The following is a 23866-nucleotide window of genomic DNA, read 5'->3' as shown; positions in this document are numbered from 1 at the left end:
CCTGGCCTTTTTACACCGGCACTGTACCCAGAGGTCTGTGGGAAGCTGTGGAATGGTGTGAGGTTACTGCCAAATCTGGTGATGCAGACTAATGAAACGCTGTCAGCACAAAGGTGCTCTGGTTGGAAAGGGAGAAAAGGGTAGGCTGACAGCATGGTGGCTGTGGGCCTTGCTTTGGCTCAATGGAAACATGCTTCCTTGCTTCTCACACCAGACTGGGGCTTTGCTCATGTCCCAATGCATGGCACTTGTTCCTCCTCCAGTACTGCAGTCCCTCTCAACGTCACAGGGCTGAAAACAGATTGACTTTGGCATCTGATGGGCCAAGCAGCCTTCACTCAAAATACCTGTACTCCCTCAGTGAAGCCACTTGCAGGGCATCATCCAGCAGTGACAAACAGAAAAGTCAGAGCTCCCGAGTGGTGGGGGTGAGGGAGCATGGTGTTGCACCTACCACTCCTGCCCTGGTCCAAGGTCCTGGGAGGCTACAGTGAAGCCACAGAAGTCAGCTCAGCGACCCATTTCTGGAGCAGTAGTTAGTACTGGAAACCATGCAGCTTCCTGCTCCTTACCTTCTGTTCAGGCAGTGGCAATCTGCACATGTCACTGGAGTTTGGGGAGGGTTTTTTTGTGTGTTCCATTCCCCATTGGAGCTGTGCTTTAAGTTATCCTGGCATGCTACTGGTTTTGAGAACCTCCATTAGGATGGCTCCCATCACCAGTGCAAAGAGCATGGCTGCAGAGCCACCGTGCTGAGGCTGGGCTGCAGTTTTGGGGGTCACTGAGGCGTTATTTGCGTACAGGGACAGGGTTGGTTGTACAGCAGGCAGCAGAGTAAATTGAAGCAAATGCATACTTCAGATAAATGTAATTTATTCTGTGTTGGAATCACTTGCAAGCACCTTTGTACTCTCTTAGGTTGCCTCCTTGTTCATAGGTATTCACCAAACCATTCCCGCACATGAGCTGGAGCTGCAGCTCTCCTGCCAGCAGTTCATTGCAGCAAAGCGCTATGCAAAATGCAATGGGGGCTACTGAGTTTAGTTTTGACTTGCAGGCTGACTGAAGTGGTTTCCTGTCCCCTTGCTGCTGGAGCACACTGCAAAGGGTGGGGGCTCAAAGGGAGACAGACCCTCTCCTTCAGCAGACTTTGATTTTGGTTCTGGAGTTGTGTTGGCTGGAGATTCATGCCCCAAGAGCATAGCAGTGGGACTCAACACAGTGCACTTGGCCTCCCCCTGGTCACCCATGGGGGACATCACAAGCTCCCATCCATCCTTAGGCTGGGGATAGGGGCAGCATTCTGGCTGCAGGCAGAGTGGGCAGGGGGATTTGCTTGCGAGAACATCCAGGCAGAAGAGCTAAAATAACGGTGTGTCACTCTTGACATGGTGGGGCCCAGGCAGCATCTGGGGACCCAAGCCTCACTGAGAGAGTCCCACCACGCTTTGCAGGGCAACAAGAGCAGCCAGCACACTGTCTGCAAACAGTCCAAACTCCCCCCATACCGCCTGCTCCTGGCAGAGGAGGTCAAGGGCTCAGGTGCCCCAGGGCAGGATTGAGGATGGGGAAGTTTCCCCTCGTCCTCCATGCTGCGATGTCCTGCCCTGGCACTCTGGAGAAGGAATGGGCAGAGGAAGCTTGAGCCCAGGCAGTGCTGACCCACCACCCTCCCTCTGCAACCCCAGAGGGGTCTTCTAAGGGCAACCCACCACGGAAGCCTAATGTGGATGTTCAACATCACCCCTGAAGGGGTCCAAGCCTGCTTGCAGAGGAAGCCAAGGACACCTGTTTGTTTTTCCTTAACCTCACGGATGAGCACAGCTCCAAGTAAGAAGTGAGGAGATGAATGATGTTCAGCAGAGCCAGTGGCACTGGGGCACTGACCTGTGCTGAACTCCCCATGCAGGTGACTGAGCAGTGCCACAAAACCCCTTGGTAAGAAGCAGAGCACCTGCAGAGGAGTCTGGGGCTTAGGGTTGTGGTGAATCTCTTGAAGCTTTCGGTTTCTCACCTTATTCCTAAAATGTTCCCAGGTTCTGTCCCTCAGCCTGGCTGGCATTGAGAAGGCAGAGCAAGGGGGAGGCTGTGCTGTGCTAGGGCATCCCAGTGGATCCAGATGAGGAGGTTTGTGCCAGAATTCTAAGAAAATCAGCTCCTCAGAGCTGTACCAGGATATTGCAAGAAGAGATGCTTCCCACCAGCTGGCACAAGGGCGCTGGGAAGGGGCACAGGAGTGAGATGCCAAATGTGCTTTAGGAATTGGCTTCAGCCAAAGACTTCCAGCAGCACCATTGGGGTGTGACAGGCATCAGGCTGTGCCAAGGCATTCCCAGGTTGTTGAGTGCTTCCTGCAAGGTGTTTGTCCCAACGTAACCGGGTCTGCTTGATAAACACCTCACAGCTTTTCTGATTGACAAGCCTTTGGGTTTCCGGTGCACATGAGCACAAGGTGAACTTTCGGTGGATATTTTCTGCTATGGGTGGTTCTGCAAGCGCGTGTGTGAGTCACTTCAACCACCCGACCCCAGAGGAACCACTCACACGAGTCCAGTCACTCATGTGTGCATGAGCACTCACATGTCACCATTGTCCCTCCCTGCTCCTGGGATCACCGAAGCTGCCCTGTCCCCATGAGGATCCCAAGAGCCGACCTCAGCTGAAACCAGCCCTCCCTGTGCATGGTTGGAGCAAGCAGCACTGGAAATTGAGCTCTCTGACTCCAGGATTAAGATACAATTTTTAAATAGCTCGTTTGATATCTGCGCTGGTTTATTTGTTTAATAAAAGCACTCAGTTAGCCGGAGTCCCAGGCTCCTGGGGCTTTTGTTTCCCTGCAGAGGAGATAAGAAAAGCACATTTCCTTATCCAGTGAGTAATTTTGTCTGCTCTTTAATTATGCATTTGTGTTATTATCAAGCGTATTCAGCTCTTAGATGCAAGCAGTTCAAACTGCTCACCGTGTTTTAACTTTTGTTGCTCCAAAAATGATCAGCACCCGTTACGAAGGGCACAGGAGGCAAAGATGAGGGAGGGGAAAAGGAGCATGGCTGATGTCCAGAGCTAGCTGGGCAGCCTGGGCCGTGCTGGTGGGCAGACATGTGTGAGAGCCGCTGGGGAAGTCAGCAGTGATTTTCTCTGTGAGTAAGCGTTATCATGTGTGAAATCAAACATAATTTTCTTGGCCCAGGAGGATGTGGGTAGGCTGGGAAGGGAGCATGGAAAAGCCGTAAAGGAGGATAAAGAGAGCTCAGAAAATGGGGGGAATAGGGTAAGATCAATCGCAGTGATGCAGCTGAGATATCCTTCTGTGTACCAGGACGTGAGAGCACTTTATTTGCAGGAGGACATCCCTGGGCTCCCCACCATGCATTTGCAGCTTCAAGTTTTCACCCCAGGTACCAAAACAGAAGCCATCACCTCCTGAGCTCGATTGTAAATCTCACCCTCCACTTCAAATGCAACACGTATGTACTCAGTGTGGGCTTTCCTTGGTGCATATATTTGACTGGAGGGGTCACAGAGTTAATCTGTGGGCATGGTAGAACAGTGTTTCCTGAGAGGGGGGAGAGGGGCGAGATGACAGTGCTACAATGGGGCCCACGGGAATAGAGGCTGTGGGTCAGCAAGAGACCACTGATGTGGGGAAAGCACAGTGGAGGGATTACAGAGGGGAGAGTGAGAGGGGGGTGATGGAGGAAAAAGGGGAGATGGGATAAGGAGACCAGCAAGTGTAAAGCCCCCTGGGGCAAGAGGACCAGCAAAGCCTTTGCAGCACAGAGTTGTTTCTGGGGCAGGTGTCCTGATGGAGCAGTGGCTGTTCTGTGGGGTCCTCTGCCTCTGTGTACGGCTTCAGCCTGCCAGCCCACAAGGCAAGGTGTTTTCTGCTCCCTGGGCCATACCCTTGCACTTCTCCAAGCTGCCTACTGGGGACAGTGAGGGCTCTGGGTGCCCTCTCAAACTCGGGGCCCTCTGTTGTGGAGTGGAGCAAGCCTGGGCTTTTCTCCTGCCCGCTCAGCCCACTATGCTGCAGTGCACAGCACCGTGGCACGGCTCTCTGGCCCCCCAGAGCTGCTCCTGGTGTACGCATGTCCCTCCTGCTCCTACACCTGCACTGCGGCCCTGGCCCTCAGCCAGGGGGCATGAGAGGCGGGGAGCTGGATGAGGTGGGATTCAGAGACATGTCCTCCCCTGGCGGGCACCTGTTTAGCACAAGCATTGAGGCAGAGGGTGCCAAGCTGGCCATGCCACTGTGGCTTTGGAGCTCAGGGCCACGCTGAGAGAGGGAAGTGCCTGGTGTGCCCCTGCTCAGTTGGGGAGTTTTACTTTGACTAAGACAGAGGGGCAATAACAGAGCCACAGGTGCAGGAATGGCAGACAGGCTCCTGCAACTCCTCAAAGGAGCCTGCAGCCCTCTGGGCTTGGCACAGCCATCCCCAGCAGCACAGCCATCCCTGCTGGCACAGCACAGCAGGCAGGCTGCTCCCCGGCACATGTGCACGTGTGCAAGGGGTGAGGGAGTGGGTCACTGGGCATGATGGCTGGAAAGGGAAGTGAAATTGGGGCAGGCGTGGAAGCAGTGGGCAGAGACCAGTTTTGGCTGGGACTTTCACTTGCCCAGAGCCCCATGGTGCCTGTCAGGAAGGGCTGAGATGGTGCTGGGGCTGCTTTGGCACTGCTCTGGTGCAAGCCACCCTGCAGGGATGCTGCCAGCAGGGAGAGAGATGTGGCCAGGGGGCCTGGAGGGCCAGACAGAAGGTTTCTCATGATCAGGAACACCTGAGACCATTCAGGGTTAATACAGTCCCTTTGAAGGGTATGGGAACCAAATTTGCTTAGTGTGACCTGCGTTCTCCATGCCCTGGACAGTCATTGAGCAGATGCAGATCTGAACCCTGGAGGAACAGGGCATGATGCTGAGAGGCCAGGAGGGTCCTTGCCAAGGGTCTAGATATGGGATGGAGAGGATGAAGGGAACTAGGTGATGGAGACCACACACCAGATTGTCTTCCCATGCCGCAGTCACTAACCGGCTGTGTCCTGGGGGCAGTAGGAGCTTTTGAAAGGGGTAGCCTGGGTGCCTCTGTTTTTCTCCTGTTTCTTTTCTGAATTTTCCATCCAAGACAGATTCCTGGCCCTTGGACAAGGTCTTGTAAAGACCTGGGCATAAGAAAGCCTCCTGTAAGCACCAGATGATGTTAAGGGGGCTTTTTATGGTCCATCGAGGGAGTTTGCTGGCTGGGGGACGTGCCTGGGCTGGGAACAATGTACAGGTGGGCTGGGGAAGGGCCAGGGCCGAGGAGATGACACTGTTGGGCTGAGGAGCCATGCCACTGGGCACAGAGTGCTGCGTGGCTGGGACATGTGGGAGCTATGGGGATTTTGGAAGCATATTTTGAAGGAGAGGGGTAGTCTGAGGGCGCGTTGCACAAGCAGTCAGGGGTAGGGCTTGGGCGCTCTCTCTCCTCCTCCCCAGTGAAGATCCGCCCCAGGGTAAAGCGCAGCGATCACGAGCCCCAAGGGAGCCGACTACGCAGCTTGACAGACTGTGTCTCCCTCTGCTCAGGCCCCGGGCGCTGCGATTTCACACTCGGGTGGCCCCTTCCCTGCTGCGCCATGCGGGAGCTGGGCTCGCGCTCCCACTCAGACATGTCGTCGTCAGGAAAAGATGCCTCCTCTTGCCTCTCCTCCCAGTGCTTCGACACCCTGACCAAGCTCTGCGTCGAGTGCTCCGACTTGTTGAAGGACCACACAAGTAAGGGGATGATGGTGGCCAAGGACCAAGTTCCCAGGGGCTGGGCAGTGGTGGGCCAAGGGGGCTGGCGCACCCCACGGGTGGGCAGGTGGAGGTGACCTTCTTCTGCAGATGTTGATGGAGGTGGCAACTGAGGATGGAACGCTGCCTTCACCTGGGGGAGGAAGAGGAGGGAGGAAGAGGGCAGCCAGTTCCAGTTAGGGCAACACAGTGCAGAGAGAAGAGGGATGATCCAACCCAGTGTGGGGGTCACAGCCTGCCCCACGGGTGACCATGGGAAGAGCAGGATGCCCCCATATCCCACCATCTGGGAACAACAGTGGGTGGGATGAGGGTCCCACCAGGCAGAGGGACAGTTCATTGCAGGCAGTGGGTGGGGAGCTGTGAAGGGCCACTCTTCTTCCCCACCACTGCAGTCCCAAGGCTGGACAGGTGGGTGGGTAATGCTGCTACCCTCCTTTCCTCACCCCAGCCCTTCCCCTCCTGACACCACCGGCATCTCACCCCACAGCAGAGCCCACCCGTGCGGCCCCCACTTCTGCCCAGGAGCCCACCTTCCCCTCGGTGAACCTGCCCAGCACCCTCCTGATCTTTGGGGTCCCGGCCATGGTGGGATTCATCCTGGTTTTCGCCGCTATCTGGGGCTTCCTGGCCTGCAAGGCGGGCAAGCAGAGGAGGAAGAGGAAGGCGGTGGACAAGGAGGCTGAAGGTAGGGGACCTCTTGCTCTCCCTGTTACAGCATCCCAAGGCTCCTGGGGTAGATTGTATTACTTGTCACCAGCTTCACCAAGACATGTTCTTGTTGAGACCAGCTCCTCAACCTCCACTCGGGCTCCATGGGCATCCTAGGGCATTTCTAGGCACCTGAGTCCCCCCATGTGATAGTGTCCTGTGTCCCCTGGCAACCCACACCTGCACCTGGCTCCCAGTGCAACCCGCTGAACTGTCTCTCCCTTTACTGGGTCTCCCCATGCCTTCACTTGTTTAAAGCACTCACTGGCATTGTCCCCTCTCCACAGGGGACATGTACAGAGCACTGGCAAGTTGCCTGTCCCTCTCACCCAGTATCCAGAGAGCCATAGATGGAGCAGGGGCTGCAGCGATGGTGATGGACATCTGTGGATGGCTCCAGAAGGAGCCTTGCCCTGTGGCACTGCAAATAGGGGTCTCTTGTTGACCGCCCAGCCTGACATTGCCATTTGGGATGCCTGACACCCTCCAATGTGCCCCGCAAAGGTGCTGACAGTGTCAGGGCCAGCCCTGTTGGCAGGACACCAAAATATGGTGCAGGGTTATCCCCAAAGGCATAAAAAATTTGGCTGGGGGGTGAGGGACAGGGCTGAGCCTTTCCTGGTAGGGTATTTCCAGGGGGAGGAGGCCATGGTGGCCCGTGATGGCCCATCTTATCGGGGTCTCAGCTATAGGCTGGGTGGCTGGTTCTTTCCCTGGGACCCCTGCCCCGGTGCTGTCTCAACCCTGGCCACTTTTCTTGGAAGTGGTGTCATCTGGCTTCACCACTCCCCATCCTCAGGCACGGCATATGGCTCCCTAGGACCCCTACGAGGGACTGCTTCAGGGATGCTGGCACCCACCACAGCCCCACCACCCAGGTGGGGGCCCTTGGGGTGGCAGGGCCAGGGGCAGCTGTTCCCCACACCTTGGCTTGCCCGCACACCAGCAGTGGTACTAGCCGGGTGACTCACACTGTGGGGGACGTTACCTGGGGCCTTTCCACTGAACTGAGTGCAGCTATGACGGCCCATGATGCACACGCCTGGGAAAAATACCAAGAATGAAAGAGAAGGGAAAATTCAACCACAAGAGAGGTCTGACCGTGGCAGAGAGCATCAGAGGCAGCTTTCAGCTACTCTGCTGCCACACACCTTGCTCCCTGTTCCCCCAGGCTGCACCCCAGCAAACCCACTGCTGTGGCACTGGATGTGTGGAAAGGCTCAGGAGGCTTGGGGCAGGCAGCACGCGCCTACGTTCGAAGTGTGTAAACAAGTCTATTTTTAAGCAGGAGGCGGTCGAGGAGGGTGAGCCACCAAGGGCCGGGCTGTTCTGCCGCTGGCAGGGCTTAGCAAGAGGGCTCGAAGTGCAAGTGCGAGTTTCTGCCTTTCCCTATTGCTTTTTAGGGGGGCTTGGAGGGAAATGCCATCAGTTGTAAGCAGGGGGAGCTTGCAGCAGGAGCAGCGTGGTGGTGACCTTGCAGGCTCCTCCTGTGCCAGACCTGTCTCGCTGCTGTGTGTCCCCAGGGGTGGGACACTCTGCCTCTGACATACCTGGTCCCGCTTTGTGAGCCACATAACCCCCTTTTCTTTCCCCGTTCAGCAAATGTGGATGCCACTGGCCCCCTGTCCAGTCTGGGCTGCCAGGACACTGTCATGCTGGAGGAAGATGCTGCCCTGGCCCCAGCACCGTGCCTGAATCTCAATGGAAGCCTGAAGATGCCAGGGCCACCTGGGAAAGCTGGGTCAAAGCGGAGACCGTGCTGCCAAGGTGATCCTAATGGTGATATCGTCCTGCTCTCTGCCGTGTACCCCCGACATGAGGAGTGCAACCATGGCTTCCCACTGCCTGCCACCGAGCTGGGGGCCACAGCCCTGGTCACCACAAAAACCACCCAGAACTGCACTGGCGAGGACAGAGCCTGAGAGTGGGAAGAATGGGACTGTAGGACTCCAGTTGCTCCCTGCAGAGGCCCAGAGACTGTTCTAGGGGTGAGCAAAGCCTTGCATGGATGTGAGATGGCTGAGGACTGGGTTTTGCCTCAAGAAATATCAGCCTTCTAGGATGACTGCCCTTTTCCACTTCCCCGTTTGCGTTGAGTCCCACGTTACTCCTGTAAGCACTGGAGGAAGCCAAAGCGGTTCACACCGAGTTGTCGACAGCTGCCACGGCTGTGCTGTCAGGAGGAGGCAGAGGAGATGCAGCCGGTGAGGACTGAGCATGGCGGGGGCTACCATTGTGCCAGGACGGGTTTGCTGCTGGATGGGCGATTCCTGGGAACACGGGGCTGGAACAGCAGAAACGGGGAGAAAAGGACGATGGATAAAGCACCAGGGAGTTACACTGAGATCAAGTCCCACACTGCTGCCGTTAGCTCGATTTTCGCTACTGACCTCAATAAAAGGAGGCTTGGGGCCATACGGAGCAAGGCGCATCCAGCATCTGCTCCATTCACAGTCCTGTCCCCCCATCTTCTGCATGCCATAATATCCAGGTCTCTCCTCCCTTTGGGCCTCTCACGCAGTGGCAGGCATGCACCGGCGGTCATGGGAACCCCCTCCACAGCCGGGGACCCAGGGGATGGGAAATGAGTCTGTCTTCACAAGCAAAGAGTGAGGGAGGGAAAAAAAAGTCTGTCTTTGTGCTGACCTACAATCAGTGAAGTCAGGCAGGACCAGGGGCAGGCAATGGAGACTGCTGGTCTAGAGGAGCTCCATGAGCTTGTCATTACGGTTCCAAACAACTGTCACTTCAGCTCACAGTGGCTGCAGATATACTGCGTGTCACTTGAGATGACAGGGCTCCCGGTGATGGATGTTTCCACGCCGCGCAGAACCAGGCAAGGAGTGATGCGAGTGTAGGCGAGATGACTTAATTTATGTGAGTGTCTTCAAGGCTCTGCCTGTGCTCCAGAGCTGGCCAGCGATGCTGGTCCAAGGCATCTCTGTGTAGATGGTCTTGTTCACCCTCCCGTGAGTGATTTTGCTGCACAGGAAGGGCTCTGCCTTGCAAACAAACTCATTAGTGTGAGATTGCTGTTCCCAAGTAATTACAGCAGCTGATCCTCCTGGCTGAACAGATCCTGGCCAAAGGCTTGGGTGGGAAACCCTGCCAGTCCTAGAGTGGGCGGTTAGGCAATTAGAAATGTGAGGGGGGGCATTATTTGAATGAAGTTCCATCTTGGTGGCAACCTGGCAGACCTCTTCCTTCAGCGAGGTGGCCTCCTTGCCCAGGAGGCTTCAGGAACCGAGAAGCAGTGGCCAAGCAAGGTGTGGAGCACTGCTGCTAAGTACCATTTCAATTCACATTGGATTCCTCAGCTGTCGAGTGCCTCTCTCTGTTGTGGTGTGTGGGGTGTCTTCTATGTGTCCTGTCTGCCGGACTGCCCATGTAGTGGGACAGTGCCCCCCTCCTGCCTGGGCCTCGGGGGGATTCGCAATCCCCTCTGTGCACACTTCTCCATCCCTAGGTACCACACAGGGGGTTGTCCATCTTATCTGCAGTGAGACAAAAAGTATGATTGTAAAAATGAAAGAATAAAGTTAATCCATTATGAATTCATGCTCAGGGGTCTGTATGGGGTCCCCATTCCTCTGGTTTCAGGGGTCTCCACTATGATGGTCCTGGGGGCCTTGAGCTGGAGAGGTTCCCTCTGCACCAGCCTCACCAGCATGTCCCTTGCACATGGTCATCTCCATGGCTGGGGACCAGCTGAGCCCGGTCACCTCCATCCCTCCCACAGCCACCCCAGGAGCTGGCTGATGGGATGGGGAGCAGGGCAAGTGGTTTTTTTGGGGGGCGTGTTTCCTGTCTTTGGCTTTCCACAGCAGTTTCTCACTTCCCCCTGTGAGGCAGGGGCTGTGCTTCCTCCCTGGCCTGGTGCCTGCACAACTGTCTAGAAAGGCTGCCGAGGCCAGGCTTCACCTGCTGCAGGGGCACGGGGTTTTGGGGAGAGCCAGGGGAAAGCCTGAGGAAACCCCAGGGCAGGAGGAAGGAGCTGGGGCTAAAACTTTCCCCACTGCAAAGCCACCTCAGGTGTATCCCTAACCATTTCCACTCCACTGACCCCACAATGAGAAAGGTCACAGAGGTATTGGAGTTCCTGCAATCTCACCAATGAAGGGATGGAAGGAAGGATGGAAGCCTTGGTGTCCCTAGGGATGGGGGTAGTTTTCATCCATAGTCCTAAAAGCAGGAGCCAGCTGGCCAACAGGACGTAGGGGCACAGGGAGGAGAGGCATCAGGGGTACCCTGGTCAATGGTCTTCTCCTGCAACCACTAGTCACGTCTGTCAAACTTGCAGACTCCACAGCCTTCAAAGTGCTTGGCTTTGCTTCATCAGCCTCCCCACTTGGGCCCTTCTCCCTCACTTTCTCTTCTCTCCCGCCATTGCTGATTCACCCACTAGTTTAGTCTCTTGACAGTTCACCCATGAGCCCTGCTACTCCAGCCCAAAACACCCCTACAGACGCCCTCAAAACCAGCTTGCCCTTCCACAGGCTCTCTCTGGGTGCTGGATCTCAGACAGAGTAAGGTGAGCACCATTTTATCCCATGCACAAAGCAACACTCCAATGGCCAAGATCCAACAGGGACCACCCACCTCTGGGTACATCCTCTGATCCCCCCACTTGCTGCATGGCCACCCCATTGTCCACTCATGGGGCATGGACCTCATCCCACCCCACAGGAGCCTTCCCCACCACCTGCTTCCCAGTGCCAGACACTGCAGAGGGACACGTGGAAGTCCCTGTGAGCACTGAGGGACACCTGTGGGAGACCATGGGTGAAAAAGAGAGACTAGCAGGCCTAGGGCACCTGCCATGAGGTGGCACAGACACTGCACTGCACGCCAGCCTGAATGGCTGCAGCGCTGCAGGGGAGCTGCATGGGAGGGTGAATGCTCAAATGCAGCAAGGGGAGCTGGGGAGGGCTAGGTGGGCTGGTGACCAGCCCTGTTTTGGCTAAACAGAAGGGTGAGAGCACGGCCTGATTCTGTCTGGCCATTCAGCCCATCACCATGGCCTCTGGGCTGCCCAGGATAAATGGCAGTTGGTGAGTCTGGCCATGGAGACCATCACTATGGATTCTGTGCTGCTCAGGAGACACAACTTCTGGTAGCTGGACACCTATGGGCAGGACAGGCATGGAGTGGTGAGACTACCAGAAGCAGGACAGGGTGGGATGCAGCGAGGTGCTGCTCCTTCCCCCATCTCCAGATGCACAGAGCACCTCTACCATTGCACCCCTCCCTGGAGCAGCCCGTCTCCAGTGGCACCAGACCTCCCTGGGGAGACCCCGGTACTGGGACCTGACAGCCTACATCCCCCTTCCCCATCAGCTTCTACCAAAAACCAAATCACCCTGCTACCCACCAAGCTCCCCAGCTGGAAAACACTCTGGGCTGGGGAGAAGAGGCCGCTCGGTCCCCTGTGTGAGGCTGCCAGGGGACCGCAGCCTTCCTGATGCCGCTCATCAGCATCCTTCCCTAATCGCTACCCACTGCCTAATGACAGTAATTAGGAACAGCGAAGCTGCCTGGGGACTGGAAGCGCTGACAGAGTTGGGGGAGCCAGATGGTGTTCGCACTTAAGGAAGGATTGAAAAAAAAAAAACCAACAAAACACTCGGCTTCAATCAGCCTCCGTTTCCTTCGCTGACTGTCAGGATCACTTCAGTCCACAGGCACACTGGGGAGATGCTGAGATGCAGCACCAGCCTCCTTCTCCCCCCCGCCATCTCCAGGTGTTTTAGGGTGCTGGGGGAGCAGTGAGAGGGCGCACGGTGCCTGCCCAGGTGCCCACTGCGAAGGGGGTTTCCTTGCTGCCTTCATGGGCCAATGGTCTCCCCTGGGGCCACCCCCACTGCTCCCCGCTTTGCTGACTGTGTTTAGTGAGCCATTTCCCAGGGGGATAAGGGTGGGGGGACAGCCAAAAACCACCCTGAGGGGCTGGGGTGAGCAGGCAGCAGCTCCCCTGGCAGAAAGGGCTACCCCTGTTTTCAGGAGCCAAAGGGACAGCCCCACACATTCCCCAGCACCACAGAGCAAGGCCATCACTCTGAGGCTGGCAGGGAAGCACCCAAAACCTGATCTTAAGGACCAAAGCAGTCAGGAAAGGACCACGATGCTCTCAGCTTCACCTCCCCGGAGAAACCCCATCTAGAGCCAACCCCCCTGAAACCCTTTTGTCCTACCCCTTACCCAAGCCCCAGGGCAATTCCACCTGCCTCCAAAGCCATCTGCCAGGCTGTGGGTGCACCCAGGGCCAGGGGGACACATGGCAGGGATAAGGGAAACCCCCATCCTGTCCCCAGCAGCTGCCCCAAGTGCTCTCAGGGGTGCCCAGATCTTCACCCCCCATTGCACCTTTAGGATGCAGGGACAGGGACATGCTGGACTGGGAGGATGCTCAGCCTGGTAAATTTGAGGCTTCATGCCATGGCATCCCTGCTCCAGGGATGGTCCAAGAGGGGGCCCCAAGACAGGTGTAAGGCAAACCTGCACATGCCCTGGGCTTTAGGGGGGTGACTTTCCCCACTCCCACAGCAAGTAGAGTAATTTTAAACCAACTCTTTGTCTTGGTCATAGATAGTGAGGCAGGGACATCCCTGCCGAGTGACACAAACCTCATCTGACACCTGAAGTGATTGGTGGTGACAGGCAGATTGCACGGGGACAACCTCTGCATTCCTTTCAAGGTGCCACCATGACAGAGACTGACCCCCAACCACTGGGGACACATCCCAGGAATGCAGGGCTCTTCTCCTGCTGGGAGGTTGGCTGCCCCATTGCGTTTGTTCCCAAAGGGCTCTGAAAGTGGACATGGGATGTAGAAGACCCTCAAAAGTGAGGGTCTGCTTTTGGGACCCTCCAGAAGGGATCAACCAGGTGGTGAGGTGGTGAGTGCTGGAGCTGGAGCACATGGCACAGCCCACTCTGCTACAAGCTCGCATTGCATCCTCCCCTCTTCTACCCACTTTACATTACTTCCCCCTTTTTTCCCCTTTCTCCAAGCATGGGGCTGTGCTGGGAGCCTGGGGTGCAGTGGAGGAGTGCAGGAGCAGGGGGGTCACTGGCAGCGGGGTGTAGCAGGGGTGAGGCCCTATGTCCTTCATCCATCGGCTCTGGTGTCGGCCAGCCACGGCTCACCAGCTGCTGACAGGAGCTATTCTGAGCCCGGATCAATGAGTGAGCACAGAGGTTTGGGTGACAGCCATGGGAGGCACATTGGGAGGAAGGCTGCGGGCAGGGAAGAGCAGGCGGGATTTCTCAGGAGATTCCCCAATCCTTTCCCCCCGCCGCAGTCTGAAAGGTTTCAATAATGCAGATGTCTTTCTCATTTCCTTCCCTGAGAGGGTTGCAGGGGTTGAAGTCTGACTGGGTCCCACTACCCAGATGCTGCTTCCTGATTTGAGAAGCACCAGCATTTCGCGGAACAGCGAAACTCCGGGATACAGGCACCTGCAGCCAAATGCTGTGGCCGAAACCAAGCTCAGGATGGCAGTTTAAATAGGAGTTTACAGTGGGGGTGACATGCAAAAGAGCATCTTCGTCTTCTTCAAAAACCCCTGCAATTCTCGTTCTTTGATAGTAATAATATTTTTGATAAGAATTTCCAAGGCTGTTATTTCCTTCGTGAAGTTCGGGTAATTTTAAAGCAGGTGCTCTAAACGCAGCACTGGTAAATTTGGATATTGTGTAAATTCAAGTATTTTAATTATCTATTTATTTATTTATTTATTTTCGTGCTGTTCTCCTTAGCTAAGAGGTTCACCTTCTCTATGGGCATCCCCAAGGGTGAGACCTGGTGACCACTCCCAGAGATGCCCTCCAAGGGCCCCAGCCCTTGTGGAGGGGGTTTAGTCCCCTTCCCTGGAGCAGAGCAGGGGCAAAGAACAGGCATGGAAGAGACGGCCATAACTGGTCACCTTTGCTGGCCCCTCGTGGCCATCATAGCCCTCCCTTGAGGGTCATCCTGGCTTATTTGCAGTGGGAGATGCTGAAAGCTCTTTGCATTGCAAACAAGAAGGAGCATCATTTTTACGCTGGGCAATCCTATTGCAGGGGGACAGAAAGGGCTGCAGCAGTGGATTAGGATCAGGAGGCACAAGAGACCTGTCGTCCCTCTCATAAGTCCCCCACAGAGCACCCCCCAGCCCCCCAGGCCTGGCCCCCTTACTCCCCTATGGCAAAATTCCTTCTTGTCTCTGCTTCTCCCCAGTCACCACTAATATAAAAATGAAATCTATGAATTATGCTGGGGTGACACATTTCCCAGTGCACTCTCTGCAACGGTCGCTCTGGGTTTCTGGTTTGCTATTCGGCTCCTCAATTATTTATCTCCACAAGGAAACAGGGAAACAAACTCAGCGAAGCAAACTTCATGCCCTGTAGTGACACCGTGAGTTATTAAAAAAAAATAAAATAAAAATTCCCCAGTGAGTCATTTGAGTTGTATTTAATCAGCTCTAACCACAGAGACGATAGTCATGACTTGCTGCTTACTGTCAGCATCAGCCAGAGAGGGCCAGTGGCAGGGCTGAATCTGGATCCCCCCACGGCATTTCCCAACACAGATATTTGGGGAGGCTCCTGCCAGCAGAGGGTAAACCCTGAATGTCCTTATTTAAAGTGTGGAGTGGCTAGGGGGTAATTGTAAACTCCTCATAATCTGCATACATGTCTGGTGTGAGGGCAATGTGGGGATGTGAGAGGTTATAGAGACTGTGGTGGGGTGTGGGTAAAGGAAAGCTGAAGGGGATTTGTGGGATTCAGGGGGATGCAGAGGGTTTGGGGGGATGCAGAGGGGTGTGGGGCACATAGTAGGAGGTGAGGGATGCAGGGCATGCAGGAGGATGCAGTGGATGCAGGGGTGCAGGGGATGAAGGAGATTTGGAGGGATGCAGGGAGTACAGGGGTGGGAGGTGATGCCCACTTGCATGGGTACATTGCGCCAGGGGGCTGCTGATGGCCCTTTCCAGGGACTTGGAGAGCAGCGGGGTGTGTGCTGGGCCAGCTCCTCAGGAGCCCCGTTGACCTGTCCTCAGCACTCCCCTGCCCACCTGAGCCCCATCCCAGCCCTGATGGGGGCAGCAGCAAAGGGCCTCACCTAAACATCACCTCCCTGTGATGGTGGGTGTCCACCACAACCAACTGGACACTGACCCCATGCTCAGGAGAGACCCCCTTGTCACTGAGGGTCACTTTCTGTGGGATAACCCATCCACCTGACACCTCTCGCACCACAGTCAGGGCTCTCTGCCCCCTCAACTGAAGGGACTGACTGGGGCACATCCCATGTCCCTGCTCCCAGCCCAGAGGGCAGCAGTGGCAATGCCAGAGATGACTGAAGACTGTGCCAGGAGTGTGTACAGTCCAGTGAGCTCCAGTGGAGAGAAATGAGGGGAAACTGCTGGCCTGGGAGGTGTTAAGAGCAGCTTATCTTTAGCTCATACTGTGCTTTCAGCCCAAACCCAGGCACTGGTGAGGCTGCACCTCAAATACCGTGTGCAGTTTTGGGTCCTCAATACAGGAAAGACATCAAGGTGCTGGAGAGAGTTCAGAGAAGGGCAACGAAGCTGGTGAGAGGTCTAGAGAAAAAGCAGCTGAGGGAACTGGGGCTGTTTAGCCTGGAGAAAAGGAGGCTGAGGGGAGACCTTATTGTGTCTACAACTACCTGAAAGGAGGTGGTAGCATGGAGGGTGTTGGTCTCTTCTCCCAAGTAGCAAGCGATAGAACAAGAAGAAATGGCCTCAAGTTGTGCCAGGAGAGGTTTAAGTTGGATATTAGGAAAAATTTCTTCATGGAAAGGCTTGTCAAGCATTGAAACAGGCTGCCCAGGGAAGTGGTTGAGTCACCAGCCCTGGAGGTGTTTAAAAGACGTGGAGGTGAGGTTCTTAGGGACATAGTTTAGTGCCAGAGCTACACTAACAGTTGGACTGGATGATCTTAATGGTCTCTTCCAACCAAAATGATTCTATGATTCTATGAAGTTCTCATGCCTAAAAGGTGATGAACTTTGAACACAGGCTTATGTGCGCCGTGGAAGAGCAGGTGTTGAAACCTGTCTTGCTTCAAGGGATGCTCTGATCCATCCACCTTTCCCACTGAGGGCACCCACAAGGCCCAGCACAGACCCTTGCTCTCACCCCACAGGTCTTTCTCAGCCCTCCCACCTCTGCCAAGCCACCAGCCATCGATGCTCACTTGGGCCATGCTTAACCCCTCACTCCGCCACCCCCGGAGCTGCACGCAGCTGGCAAGCTGCTCTCCTCCATGCCGCCGGCACGCTGGGCTCTGCTTCAGCTTGAACGCTGGGAAAAGCAAAGGGCATAATTTTAGGAGAAGCGTGTGAAATGCGTTCTGGCAGATCAGCCGAAGAGCTCTCCAGCGAAAGGAAAGCATTAACATTTGCAAAAGGTCCTTGCAACAAAGTAAAAAAATTCCTAGCAGGCAAATCCAGATGTGGGGATGTACGAGCCCTGGGATGCAGATGGGGATGGGACAGGTCCACTGGTTTGGGAACAGGCCAGGAGTGTCCTGAAAGGAAACGTTCTCAAGCAGGGGTGTTAGGCTGGTGGGATGACATGGTGAAGTTAATAGGAGCGGGAGGGTCTGCTGGCTCCTGGCTGGGATTGACACCACTCAGAAGTGCAAGCACATAGGTTTAGACTTGCTTGAGACAGGATCTCACCCAGGTCTGAGCTCCTTTTCTGCTCCATCCCCTCTCCCGCACATGACGGATTCACAGAGAAAGGAGGGGGGAAAAAAAACCCCGAAGCCTGTAGCCTGTGATTCATTCTTACTCTATTTGCACTTATTATTAGAAAGATGAAAATATAGCCAGAGCTGGAATTACAGATTTAGTAAGCAGGACTGCCTATTTCAGCATATACTGCTCTCCCAGTAACTCTGACACTCCAGGAGACTTACAGCCTCACTAGCATTGACCACACAGTCTGCTGGTACATATGGGTGGATATATTAAGTGAACAAGTCCTTCAGGGACAGCAACATTTGGGTTCCTGGTGGTGCCCAACCAACACGCTGTGCCACCAACAAGTACCTACAAACCTCTGCCTTGACATTCAGCCTCCTGCTGATGCTCACCCAGATTCTGGAGATATATCAGTCCATGAAAGCCGTGGACAGGAGAGGCCTGTTTGTTCTCTCCTTTACAAACCTTTTCTATTCCTGACAGGGACCCTGTGCCAAAAGGAAAGGGGGGAAGACCTTGAGCTTGCAGACTCCTTGCTGTAACTTGCCCCTTTGTTCTGGCTTTTTATGGACAAATTATTCACAAACCACACAAGGGCTGAGGGCCACCTTCTTGAACCCAGGAGTCTCAGCAATCATTCCTGGCCCCACACCAACCCTCATTCCCATGCCTGACCAGTGGGCTCTGCACCCACCAGGGAGGGAAAGCAGTTGATATCTCCCTAGGAGGGCACTCTCTGTGCTCCCTCATGTGAGGAGACTTGCTGTTTATGAGCCTGAGCAGCCTGCCTGAAGACCACAGCATCCTCCTGCGTGGGTTCTTCCTCCACCCTGAACTGCCAGTTGTAGTAAAGTGCCCAGGGTATCTGCTGTGGTCTGTTTGCTTGGTTTAAGACCTTTTCACTTGCTAAGAAACTGGGTTCATCCAATATTGTGGGTGCCTGCAAAAGATGTTTTCTGAGGTTTAGTAAAGCAGCAGGAGTCTGCGTGACCTAAAGAAGAGGAAATAAATTCGCAGGCACCAGGTCTCCAGCATCTTGATTGCAGAGCACTAGTGTGAGGAGCCCATTCCAAGTGTAAAATGCAACACAGAGGGGCCAGGAAGGCAGTGCCAGATCTCAGCTGCCACCTCAGACCTTGCCCTGCCGCTAACTCAGGGCTGCCCCTCTTTGTCAGGTGCAGTGGGATGGAGACAAGGAGGGAGGCAGCGGGGCAAGGTTGCTCAGAGCCCCGTCCATCCTGGCCTTTAATGTCTCCAGGGATGGGGCATCTACCACCTCTCTGGGCAACCTGGGCCAGTGCTTCACCATCCGCATTGTAAAAAATTTCTTCCTCATGTGTAGTCTGAATATTCCTTCCTTTAGTGTAAAACCATCACATGTGGTCATGTTTGCCATGAGAGGTACTGAGGGATTCCACCTTTGGGACTGCAAAATATTGGGTGGCCCCAACTGCTCTCTGGAGAGGTGATGGCACCCCTATTTCTGTCCCTGGGCTCCTAGGGAACATGTGGGAGGTATTTTTATCCTCCTGTCGGCATCCTTAGTCACCAGCACTTGCTTTAAATGGGTCAAGAGGGAATAAAGATGCCTCGCTGCCTGTCTTGGAGCACTTTTACCGGCAGCACCGATGCTCCCTCTTCTTGATCTCCATCCTGCCAAGTGCTGCCACAGACCGGGAGGCCCAGGAGAGATCTTCTCCGCTTGGGCAGTGTCACCTGCAATTAACTTCTCATTAAAAGCCCTGTGGCAAGGCAGTCCTGCTGCAGAGGTGCTGCACGTCAGAACAGCATGGGGTCTCTACCAGGACAGTGGGGATGAAGGTGACCACCCTGACAGTGGCAGAGGCAGACTGCTGAGGTGGATGGGTACACGGGGAAAATGGGCAGCAGGAAAACTGCGTCCATCTGGAGTGCTCAGACACGGGGCTACAGGGTGGCAGGGCTGGCTCTGAAGCGGCAGGGGCAGGCATGGCCCCACTGAGCCCTTGTGTGAAGGAGATGAGGTATGCCAGGAAAGACCATGAGATTTGCATCTGCTGCCAGCAAGGCCACAGAGAAGATGTAACACAGTACGACAGTGTTTGACACCAACGACCCCAAAGGGAATGTGATCTTCCTGGAACACAGTGCCATTTATCATCATGAGTCCCTCGTGATCACGGTGCTGGCACAGCTTGGGCGAGACTGCCTGGGCACCATGTTTCATGGGTTGTGTCTGGCTACATCTCCTGCTTCCACCTGGGAACCGCAGGAAACCTCGTAGGGTTTGGAGCCTCCACTCTGGCTGAGCATCTCCCCCTGCCCTGGCACAGCCCGGCTGGCTCTGCGAGCACCACATCCCTCTCTTCCAGTGGTGACACAAACTGATCACTGGGCCAGGACATTTTAAAGGCTCTGTTCATGAACAGTGACAATGGAGCTTGGTGTCTGCCCACGCCCGACATTTCAAGGGTGCGATTTCTACTGCAGTCGCCTTTGCGGCTGACACCCGGTTTGGAGGGGACAGATCTTCCAAGGTGACCACAAGAGATGAGCAGGGGGCAAGCTGCAGTACCAGGGGAGATCTGGGGCTAATCCTTCTGACATCTTATACCCAGAGAGAGAGAAAAACAGCAGGAGACAAGCCGGGTGCAGAGGGGGGGCAATGGCTGACAGAACCAGGCAGTTGCCTCCATCACATTTAAGGGAGTTCATTTCCCTCCTGTCTCCTCGAATCTGTCCTTCCCCTGCTCTCGCACGGAGCCACGTGGCAAGGCCGCCCCAGGGAAGAGGCGACGGGAGGAGGACCGGCTCGTCAGGAGACGTTGCCGTGCAGATGGGGGTGCATCCTACCGTGTGAGCTGGATGGAGAGCGGGGGGCTGGCAGCCTGCCCAGGACCCCCACCCCGTGCAGGGGCAGTGGGATGGGTGCCAGCAGCCCTGCTCTCCTGCTCCGGTGGGAAAGCATCTTTGGTGTAGGAAGAGACTGCAGAGTCCTCTCAGGCCACCAGAAGCCATCCCAGGGGATCCCCACACAGTGCTGCCCTGAGGCACCTCAAGGTGGGAGCCAGGCCTGCAGAAAACAAAAAACTGGCATAAAGATGGTAAGATTAAAAAAAAAAGGGAAAAGAGTGAAGTTTTGGGACTTCTCTTATTCCAGCTCCTGAGACTCCAGGCTACGCCAATTTTACCTTTGCAAGGATTCTCTCTGTGAGCTGGAGGACTAGAAACCCACTTCTTGCTAACAAAGGCAAAGCCCCACAGGCACTTGTGTGGGTGGGGAACGTAGTAGGGCTTTTGGGGCTGTGGCACCTGCGATTTCTAAAGCCACCAAGCCCCACATCGCACAACTGGAGAGGCATTAGAGCAACAGTGAGGGCAGCGTGGCTTGTGGAGGCATCCATCCCCTGAGGTAAAGCCAGTGCGATGGGGAAATGTCTCTGGCGATGATGTGGAAGGCAGCAAAAGGGCTGCTCAGGTGTTGCTAATTTTTAAGACTGAGGTTTTTTTGTCTTTGCAATTCGGCTGCTCTGCAAGGCATGACATTTCCCTGCCGCCACCGCCTCAGTCACCTCTTCTCCCACCAGTCCTGCCAGCCACTGAGGGCAGGCTCACGGTGGTCACGACCACCACGCAGCTAGCAAGTTCCTGTTCATGGCTGAGAGACAACCTGGAAGAGTGAACTAAACACCTACATGTGAGCTCCACTCTAAAACATCCCCTGTCCATCCAAAGAGCCTTTGGTATGAGACAACTCTGATGCACATACCACTTTCCCACTGCAGGATAAGTGCAAGTGTCTGAGGTTTTCCCCTTCACCTAAAGTGTTGGAAATACTTTAGGCAGAGCAGCCCTGAACTGGCATCCCTCATCATGAAACGAGAGCTCCGTCCTTCACTTAAATGGAGCAAACTGGGGCAAGAGAGCTCCCATATTTTCAAAAGTTCAGCACTCTGTGTCCTCCACACCTCTCAAAATCAGAGGCCCAAGGTCTTGTCTCAGGCTCCTAAACACCGAGGGAGCAGAAATCAGGAGAGGCTTTTGATTGTGCTGTTCCCAGCGATATGCCTGAGATAACACAGCAGCTCGGGGCATGGAAAGGAGCTGCTTTCTGAGACAGATTTGCTCGGCATAGAGTCTGTTCCCCTCTTCTCACCCCCCCCAGGCAGGACCCTGGTGAAGGGACCCTCCAGCTGAGCTTGTCTCCCAGCACCCCGTGTGGCACATGGCAGCCCTCCGCTCCCCAGGGGTGCCGGGACCAGCTGCTCCATCCATGCTGGCTGCTCCATCCTTAAAAAGGATGGTGGCCAGGAGTTTTTACACCTATTTCAGACCTGGCCCAAGAATTCTGGGCTCTCCATGCCAGCAGCAGTAGAGGGGAAGCTCATTGCTGTTGGATGCCAAGAGCTTATTTTTCTCCTCACATTTGCAATTACCTCTATTGGTTGTGACAAACATTGGCAAGCTTTAAAAATCAGCAAAGCAGATGCAATCCTGCATTTAAATCCCTTGCCCTGGCAGCCACAACCCTGTATTAAAGCAATGCCAGTCAGGGCATGAGCATCGTCATCCTCTGCTCATTAAAGGCCAGCGATGTCACCCGAAACACAGTGCGGGGGGCAGAAAGCAAAGGACAAGGCCAACACCAGTCACTGGATGACTGTACAGGATGTCCACAGGTTCTCATCACAAAATCACAGAATCACAGAATCAACTGGGTTGGAAAAGACCTCAGAGATCATCGAGTCCAACCCTTGGTCCAACTCTAGTCCATTTACTAGATCATGGCACTAAGTGCCATGTCCAATCTCAGTTTAAAAACCTCCAGGGACGGCGAGTCCACCACCTCCCTGGGCAGGCCATTCCAATGCCTGACCACTCTCTCTGTAAAGAATTCCTTTCTAATATCCAGCCTAAATTTCCCCTGGCAGAGTTTAAGCCCATCAGTGAGAGCCCCATTTGCGGGGACATAAGGGATATCAGGGACATCTGTCTCTGTAGCAACTATTAGACTGTGAACGAGTCATAGAATCATAGAACAGTTTGGGTTGGAAGGGACCTTCAAAGCTCATCTAGTCCAACCCCCTGCAATGAGCAGGGTCATCTTCAACTAGATCAGGTTGCTCAGAGCCCTGTCCAGCCTGGCCTTGAATGTCCCCAGGTTTGGGGCATCTACCACCGTCACTGTAAAAAATTTCTTCCTCATGTCCAGCCCGAACCTCTCTTCCTTTAGTTTAAAACCATGACCCCTTGTCCTATTGGAACAGGCCCTGCTAAAAAATCTGTGCCCATCTTTCTTATAGGCCCCCTTTAAGTTCTGCAAGGCCACAATAAGGTCTCCCTGGAGCCTTCTCTTCTCCAGGCTGACTTCTCCAAGAGGAGCAACGGGTGAGGATGAACACCTGCCCTGCCAAGGCCTGGGAGGCTCACACGCCTCCTCTGCCCGCGGTACATGAGCCGGTACTGGCGAGGACTGGCCCCTCCACCACGCCAACATGATCCCATGTGCGCGGACACATGTCCCAGCCCCCTCGACTGCCGTGCTTGGGCGGTTGCAGAAGTGAGAGCAGACCTGTCACATCCTCCGCCCTGAGCCCGCTCTGCTGCTTTTGGCACGTTTTTAATGATGCTTGGCTTGCTCCAGCCTGAGACGCTCCTGTAGCCACATATGTCTTGCTGTCTGGATTTTCAGGTTTTCTTCTGTTCTTCTTAATTTAGCCCTGCTCCTTTTGTTGCACATTTTCCCTCTTACACTGTCCTTTGTGGAGTTACAGGTAGTTACTGAGTCCCTTGTCTGGTCCTGGCACTTTGCAAACCTCACGTATATCTTGAGAAAGAATTTGTGGGAAGTCAGTCTCTCACCTTCTTTTCCTTCCCTCCTTTTCCCCAAGATTTTCTACTGATCCTCCTGTAGCCCCGGTCATGGGAGTTTCTACTGTCACTTGTCCCCCAGTTCCTTGCCACCTAGGTTAGGCATGATGCCCTTTGGTTCACCTCAGAGCCGTTCATTAATTTGCTCTCCTCTCACCTTTAGACTGCACTGAGCAGTGCCACCCTTTCCTGTTCCTCACATTATATGAGATTTTTTTAAACCCTAGAAATATTTGTTTAAGCTGCCATTCACCCCACCAGCTTGCAGTGGCTTTGTGCTGTTTGCAGTGGCTCACATGTGTCAAGGGATAGTCCCTCACCACCTGAAGAGGCAGGGAGGTAGGAGGGGTGCAGGATCCCCAAGGTATGGGGACAACTTGACCCCAATGCCAAGGCTCTTCTGCTGTCGTTAGAAATGGTGGCAACACTGACAACAAGCAAATTGCATTTTAAAACAAGTTTCGGGAAGTTATAGTGAATAATTTGCATTTATCCAGTGCACAGCAATGGGGAGTGTGATGGGTAGGGGTGGCTGAGGCTCAGCAGTGGGGATTTTACACCCCTAGCTGTCGCAGGTGATGAGCACTTATAAGGGTTTGAAGGAAGCCCAGGACAAGCTCAGGAAAGTGAAACCCTTTGGGATGTTCCAAACCCAAGAAACAATCCCTGGGTCAGGAGGCCTCCAGCCCCAGGCTGCTGGAGGTGAGGAGACAGCCTGGGAAGGTCTCATTAAATTCTTGCCCTCTTACTATCTCCTCAGCATTTCTCTTTGCTTGCTATCAAAGATGCTTCCTGATGCAGGACAATGCTTTGGT

At 54.7% G+C, this 23866-nt stretch overlaps 1 protein-coding gene across 1 annotated transcript; it reads left to right on the top strand.

Annotated features, from left to right (window-relative positions):
- Nucleotides 1–5616: 5616 nt before the first annotated feature.
- TNFRSF13C (TNF receptor superfamily member 13C) lies at nt 5617–8409 on the top strand (the record flags this gene model as incomplete). Its single annotated transcript, XM_080363181.1, has 3 exons — nt 5617–5755; nt 6228–6464; nt 8087–8409. 3 exons carry the CDS (start codon nt 5617–5619, stop codon nt 8407–8409), a joined length of 699 nt encoding a protein of 232 aa, XP_080219307.1.
- Nucleotides 8410–23866: the final 15457 nt, after the last annotated feature.

This window comes from Nesoenas mayeri (genome assembly GCF_963082525.1).
Source record: "Nesoenas mayeri genome assembly, chromosome: 1".
Classification (NCBI taxonomy): Eukaryota; Metazoa; Chordata; class Aves; order Columbiformes; family Columbidae; genus Nesoenas; species Nesoenas mayeri.
The sequence above is the reverse complement of the archived record's forward strand: the minus strand, read 5'-3'. Positions and strand labels throughout refer to the sequence as shown.